The following is a 7363-nucleotide window of genomic DNA, read 5'->3' as shown; positions in this document are numbered from 1 at the left end:
ACCGAGGAAGTTCTCCCAATGTGCTCTTTGAAGTTGTTTAACAGCACTTGAGCGATTCGTGAAATACAGTTTTCCTATCTCAAGTGAAGCTTCCTCAACGATCTCAGGCTTCCACTTAACGGGGGCATACTCGGGCTTCAGCGCTAAGACGTGCACATCGCTGGGGTTGATTGAGTCCCTGGTTGGGAACTGAAAATCGATTATTAATAGTTGGCAGCGTGGGTCCATCTCATTCTCATCTACCAGAAGTTCCTTCACAAATGGCACAGGCTCCTTGTTTCTCATACGATGCACATCACGCATGGTTAGAGATTGCCATGATCTGTCCGATTTGCGCGCGATGAAGAGTCCCAGTGGATGGTCGTAGGCAATTTCATTCTGAATTGCTTTGGCCAAGTTGTGACCAAGCTGATCTTCTGTAGCTCGCTGTATCCCTACAGTGCCATCATTAGCCACCATGTAGTTAAGTTCGATGGCTTTGACCGCCATCAGAATTATTATTCTGTCTGCACCAATCTGGCGTTTCAGGTGCTTCTACGTTGTACTACTGTCAATTGAGGAAGGAAGCGGATACTGTGACAGTACAGTATTACTGTTATAGAGAAGACATTGCTTGCTGATGGTGCTGACCGCGAAGAGTGACGACGTTTTCGGTAGTTGAGATCTCAACTTGAGATGAACTGCGAGCACCAGCTAGTCGCGAGCCATACTCAAAACAATCCCACTTGTATTAGAGGCCCAAATGTCAGAATAAAACTTGATTTCAGTATAGGCAACGCCACAATATCGGGAGTGGGCGGGCGTAGCCGCGCGCGGAATTTGTGAGCCGCCGCCCAGCGTCGAGCTCACCAGCGAGCCGCGCACTGCACTCTGCAGGACATTCTATTTTTATATCGCGGCCGCGGGGGCTTTTTCTGCTGTGACCTCTAATCATCGATTATGTCTTATTGCGACTCAAAACATACAGAAGTCAAGTCAAATGATTTGCTGTGTGCTGGTGCAGATAATGTCCATAATAACCAATCAAAACCAGATTCTAAGCTGTCTCGATCTTATGAAAGATGACGATCACCGAGCGACTGCTAGAGCTAGCCTACGTTGTGATCAATGACGGCACAATATCGATACAACAAAGCACAGAAGACGTGCGCGTCCGTGATTTGTCTAGAGCAATCCAGAAATATGTCGACGACAAGAAGCCTCTCAGGCTCTTTATCGCGCGCAAATCGGACAGATCATGGCAGACTCTAACCATGCGTGATGCGCAACGTTTGAGAAGGAAGGAGCCTGTGCCATTTGTGAAGGAACTTCTGGTAGATGAGAATGAGATGGACCCACGCTGCCAACTAATCGATTTTCAGTTCCCAACCCGCGACTCAATCAACCGCAGCGACGTGCACATTTTAGTGCTGAAGCCCGAATACGTTTCCGTTGCCCCGGAGTGGAAGCCTGAGACCACGTGGGAGTTTTCACTTTTTAACACTGGCACATTACCTTTTGTGGGACGCGGTCGTGCTGTTAAGAAGCTACAGAGTGTTCACTATTCTAACTACACCGGGGCTCGCGACAGATCGGGAAGAATTACGTGGCAAATTCCACTGGTAGACAGCGTGTATGATACCGGTAAAACGGAACTGGGAAGGAAGTACATCGACCAATGCAGGCAAGCACTTAATAACGAGGAGCCGAAAGATCCTGAAAACCAGCAGCAGTTCACCAGCCGGGAGCCAACGCAGCACCATCGCCCCAGTCAGCGTGAGCTTCTAAAGCAACTGTGTTCGTGTCGAACGGTTCTTGTTCGAGGGACGCCGCAGCAGTTTGTAGTGCCACTCGATTTACTGGAGGCTACGATGAATGAAGCTCTGGCTACGGCAATTAGTGAGCTACTCCAACCAGGGACGATGCCTGCTACGAACGCGAACGATACGGCGTACGATTTTGCGACAAAGTTGGTACGTGTTTTGGGGCCTTTGTTTGTTGTGCTGGATGACGTCGGTGAGGCATTCGAAGACCCATGTGGAGATGTGGTATCACGAGAGCGTTTCATGGACGCTTGCAAGTATGTGCTGGCGCCGTGGACGCAGGTCCCTCAGCTGCATCTTCTGGTGCTCGGTTATGCAGATTTTCTCCATGACGTTGTTCCCGATGCCAGTTTGAACTCCTTCATGATCGTGCGATTGCCGATGCAGTGGATGACTGTGAATGCAATCAAAGAAATCTTGTGCAAGACACGAGTTTCAAGTGCCGATACCCGAACACTCAGTGCTCGCTGGAAACTATCGACTGATGAAGATTTGGAGGACGCAGCCACGCGCTTGTTTGCAGCCTCATCAGGTCATCTTCAAAAGATTATCAAATTTATCTCGGGCTACCCAACGTTTGCCTCTTTTTGCAATTTCGTGGATAGTGGAGGCGACTTTAACACGAAGGCAATCGACTTTGACCACCTGCACGAACGTGTGCTCTGGTGGCAATCGACACTGAAGAAATGGTTTGGATGGAACTCGTCTAAGAAATCGCGCATCAATCTTACTCACTCTGTCACGGACCCCAACGGAGATCAAGTGTCTGCGAGAACTGTTGTGTTTGAGTGTCATCTATTATGGGAGGGAACAGTAGAGGACGCGCATATTAGCGCACACCGTGTGGTTATGAATATTGTGGTAGGTGTGCTTCGTCCACTACGCGAATATCTCATAGGACTTGATACTGTGCGGGTGTTTGTGACTTCTCGTCCGGAAGTGGTCCAGTGGATGTGTCTTAAGAGATTGAGCCAGTTATTTACCAAAGAAACCACCCCAAGACAGGAATTATCGCAGTTTTTCGGAGAGGCTACGGTTTTTGACGAGTTTGTGGGAGTACAAGTTTCGTCACAAGTGAAGATGCTGCCTAATCCCTGGCTTAGCTGCTACTATGTGAGCCGAGAGGAACCATTTTATTTGGAATCATTTCAGCCAATGAACTGGCCACTTTTGGAAAAGTATTTGCGATGCAGACTTGACAACGCTGACGACCAATTCTGGTCCTGGTTCCGATCCCCGGATCTTGCAATTGTTCCTGATGTGATAATGATGGCGCGCACGAGTCATTTTGAGCAGATATTATCTCCGAAATTCCGGATGTTGAGACTTGGTCTGGCTGTTGCAACTAGCGTAGGCTACTCAAGCGTTACTGAAGAATGCCAAAAGTTCGACAATCTTTTGGCGAAATTTGACGAAATGAAGAGTTTAGAGGGTTCGGTAACGAGCGTGCTCATACTATGTGCAATTTCGTTCAGCGATGAAATGTGCGAGAACGGAAGAACCCCGGGAGTGTTTGTCCCTGTTGAGAACAATTTCGTCCATATAAACCACGTGCTGCTTCTCGACTTGACTACGCCTGCGATGAGAGCAACATTCTTCGGCTTCAATAAGGACCCGGCGCTAGCAAAAGTAGTCGAGGTGGTCGTTGAAAGATCGAGCTCTCTCCTCTGATAGGAAAGTTATTCCAAGGAAGACCTACAAGGGTTCCATAAGTACAAGGATAATTAACACACACTGATCCTTTATTCTGGAAAGCATTCATGATGAATCATTATCGTTTTTAAGCAAAGGTTTGAATAAACTTAAGCAAAGGTTTGAATAAACTTAAGCAAAGGTTTGAATACAGTAGAGCAATGTGAGTTCGTCATTCAAGATCACTTCGAATATGTCTGATTGGTACTTTATCGAAATGGACGAACATAATTGGTTAAATGTCTGTTGTGGATTGTCATCTTCCGGTGAAAAAACAACCAAATTTAAAAAAAAAAAAACATTGTATCTTTGCAAAGAAGCTCAAAAGTTGCTGACCGTGGTAAGTCATCTTTCATTTTAAGTTTCAAGCGATCCGTACGTGTGTCCAGCTGGGTCAATGCGTCGTCGAGACTCGGAATCGGCCAGTGGTTGATACTCAGTCATGAATTCGCGTCTCACACGGTCGCGGTCATTGGGATTTGGCGTCCGACGAGCAATCTCTGCAGCCTTCATAGCGTTGCGCGTAATCAGCGGCGAACGTGAGAACGCAGACGCAGTAAGAGCCTCTGGCGTTCGGATCGGAGTCATCGCTTCGTCCAATGGCTCCAAGTACACGAAGCCCGGAAGACGCAGAGTACCGTTGTACACGGCCGTGCCCGCTAACAACGTCAGCATACCAACAAGTTGTAGCCAACTCCAAATTGTCCACCGTTCACCAAATTCTCCTTGCGTAAAAAAATAGAACAGCAGCAAATCTGTGGCCCAGACTGTAATTGGACGGAAATTGTCCAGAATTGCGTGCCAAATTGAGTTCAAAAGATACGTGACCGACACGGCGAACACGTTGTAGCCCATAATCACCAGTAAATAAATGAGTACAGCCATCTGAGCCAAGCCACTGTTCATCAGCATCTGATACGCGTCGTCGAATCTCTCGTGTGAACCCAAATCGTTGCCCGGGACCAAATACGCAATTGGGTACACTACGAACGACGTCAGTATTAAACCCCAAACGCCTTCCATACCCACGACCACTAGGGGCGGTGCACTGTCGCCTTCGTCCATGAGTTTCTCTTCGAGAACGTATTGTACGGCTTGGATCGCGCAGCTAAGTACCACCATAAATACGCCGAATGCTGGATGTTGATTGGCCGAATTGTTATCTTGACTGTCGGAGTCTGCGAGACTTGTAGCGCCCACCATTAACGCTGCTAACATGTTGAGACCGATACCGATCCACATGTAGCTGCGTAGTCGGTCTTTGAGCACAAATACTTTCAGTAGCGCCACGAAGATGATGACTGTGCACTTCATGAGCTGAAAAACACTAACGGTCACGTATAGAAGACCGATGTTGGCAACGAAAGTTGCCAGTAGATCGAAAGCTGCTGGGAGTGCTAGCAAGAAATACATTTTGCGCGGAATTCGGTAACGATATTTCACTTTTTGCAAAATTTGGCAGCAACATTTTGGGTAAGTTTCACATTGTTGCAAAAATGGGTACTTTTGCCACTTACTGCCGTTGCGGTTGTTGCGCCATTGCCGCTCGACGTGGTAGTGGTAGGCCCAGTGGATGGGGAGTGCGAATACCATGGCCAAAAACATGAGCCACGTCTGGAAGATTGGCTTCTCGAACTTCCTCACCTCTCCATCGAGGCCAACCGAGTCCACACCGTATAAGATCTGGCCACAACACGCTTTGTCAGCTCTGGCTCATATCATTTAGCAGTAATTATTGACACACAACGCACCTTGCCGGTTCTGGTTTAGATAAAGATGGCAAAATGCAAATGAAAGTTGCAACGAATGTTTTCTCAGTCAACTGATGGCAAAAAGTAGAAATGCAAATGACGCAACAACGTACAGAGTGGTGCCTGTGCCCGTGATCAGCCCCATGCCAAAGACCAGCGCCTCTCTTGTGCCACACGACATGGTTGTTCCGAAAAGCTGCTGCTGAAAGATTGTCTAGAGCCCCGTTCGGCTTGCGTCTAACACAGAGAGATCGATAATGAAAAGCAACAGAAAGATGAAGATACCTTCACAAGATATCTTTGATTTTGACCAATCAGCGCGGGGTACTTTAAATGGAGTCATCACAATAACCCAGTAAAAAAAGAGAATCAGGTTGCTGATCGAAATGTGACGTGCGGGAGGGAGTTTGTCGCCGAAAAAATGAGTGGTGGGGAAATAGTGGACCTGCACCGGCAATAACCCGCGGCATGACTCTGTGTCCTCCCACTTTCGGATTTCATTGCAAATTGCAAACTGCAACCAACAACCAACAGCCGCAATAAATTCGATTTGATTATGTTGGTAAGTTGAAGTTGCCGTTTAATTTTTTTAAATGGCAACATCAGGTTCCGTGAGTTTTGCGAGGTTTCGCAACATGGACGCATAGATCTGCCCCGATGAATCACCTGTAAGCTTTTTCCAAAGCTCCGTCACGGCAGTTTCCGACGTCGCGGTGCCAATCTCAATCTCGCTGCTCTCTTGGCTCGGTGGTTGGTCTACAGCCTCTGTACCTCTTTGTGTCTGTCTGTGGAGGGTTGCCACGAACTGTTTTCGTTCCTTTTGATACTTAAATCGAGCCAGTGACACCGTATCTTGCGTGACGCCGCACTGTTTGTACATCGCAGCTTCAAGAGTTGCCAATCTTTCCGCAGTAGCTGCATCGATGAAAGCGGCAGGTTTTGGAGTGAAAATGGACTCAGTCACCTGATCTGCGTCTCCGTTATTGCTGGTTGTGAGGAAAGCACTTGACGCTCGACTTGACGGCCGCGACGTTTTAGTTGCTACATTGTTTTTGTGACTTTTGTTGCTTGTGGGCAAGTTGCTGTCCGTTTTTGACGACACACTGGACCAATTTAGCTTTTGAAAGACCACTTTATATGGTTTGCGCTTGAGAAATGTTCTAGGAGGTGTTTGAGAGGAATTCTCTTTGGCTTCAGACACTTGGTCCTCTTTCGGTGGAGAATTCTCCACAGCTTTGCTGGGTTTCAGTTGTCTCTTCGATGAGAGCAAAGGCCGACGTGATTTTACGGCCTTAGGAGACGCAACGTTTTCACCAGCTTCGGATGATGTTACCGAAGACGGAGACGGTGGAGGCGATAGAGCTTCAGCGCGAGATATCCTCCCAATTGGACTCAAAAACGCGTCTTTGAGCGATAGTACGGGAGGTTTCTTCTGCTCAGACTTGTCTGTTGCTTGTTCCGCCCTGCTCCGCATGAAAGACCTGCCTGTTGCTTTAGTTGTAGCCTTCTTTACCCGCCGTTCTGGTGGCTTCTTTTGTTTTTGTTGCCCCTCGACTTCACCATCTGTGTTACCGGTACTTGAACTGGTTGCATTCACGTAAGGTACCATAGTGACACCGTCGGAGCTTTGTTGCCGCATTAAATAACAAACACTAACGCGAACGTCACCACGTGCTGTATGTCCAGGATAAGCCTTTTCAAGTGGAAACCACCGATACAAAGCATACTCAGTCGCCAGCGGTGTCTCGAGTAGTGATAGCGGTATTTCGACGACACCTAGTAAACTATCGCTGCCTCCGCCATTGTTATCAGTAGTTTTTACGATTACTGTAGCGCTCGATTCATCAATGACACTCTGAGGTGAAGCGAGTCTATGCCTCATGGCATTATTGTCCATGTCTATGGGAAAGCGCAGCGTGCAGCCATGCAATTGAATTTTCGTGTTGCTCTTGTGGAAACTTGACATAAGTTGCCGTGCTGGACTAACACGAAACACCACAGCACTTTGACGCTTTAGTTGCAACTCGGTTTCGAGGTATTTGCCGTCTAAAGTTGCGCTATCCAATGTTAGGTCTCGAACAGCAGCCACATTGATCACCAATTCATACGGTGGCATCG

At 47.7% G+C, this 7363-nt stretch overlaps 3 protein-coding genes across 3 annotated transcripts; 1 reads left to right on the top strand and 2 right to left on the bottom strand.

The window, feature by feature from the left end:
* Positions 1-1061: 1061 nt before the first annotated feature.
* On the top strand, positions 1062-3473 carry PITG_20147 (crinkler (CRN) family protein, putative; the record flags this gene model as incomplete). Its single annotated transcript, XM_002895886.1, has 1 exon — positions 1062-3473. The coding sequence occupies one exon, from the start codon at positions 1062-1064 to the stop codon at positions 3471-3473; it is 2412 nt and encodes an 803-aa protein (XP_002895932.1).
* A 378-nt stretch (positions 3474-3851) lies between these two features.
* PITG_20146 (Drug/Metabolite Transporter (DMT) Superfamily) lies at positions 3852-5426 on the bottom strand (the record flags this gene model as incomplete). The annotated part of the gene is made up of 3 exons (XM_002895885.1): positions 3852-4936; positions 5012-5177; positions 5355-5426. 3 exons carry the CDS (start codon positions 5424-5426, stop codon positions 3852-3854), a joined length of 1323 nt encoding a protein of 440 aa, XP_002895931.1.
* Positions 5427-5834: 408 nt separating this feature from the next.
* On the bottom strand, positions 5835-6854 carry PITG_20145 (uncharacterized protein; the record flags this gene model as incomplete). The annotated part of the gene is made up of 1 exon (XM_002895884.1): positions 5835-6854. The coding sequence occupies one exon, from the start codon at positions 6852-6854 to the stop codon at positions 5835-5837; it is 1020 nt and encodes a 339-aa protein (XP_002895930.1).
* Between the last annotated feature and the right edge of the window lie 509 nt (positions 6855-7363).

The sequence above is a fragment of the Phytophthora infestans genome, genomic scaffold (assembly GCF_000142945.1).
Source record: "Phytophthora infestans T30-4 supercont1.124 genomic scaffold, whole genome shotgun sequence".
NCBI classification, from domain to species: domain Eukaryota; phylum Oomycota; class Peronosporomycetes; order Peronosporales; family Peronosporaceae; genus Phytophthora; species Phytophthora infestans.
This window is presented reverse-complemented; position numbering and strand designations above follow the sequence as displayed.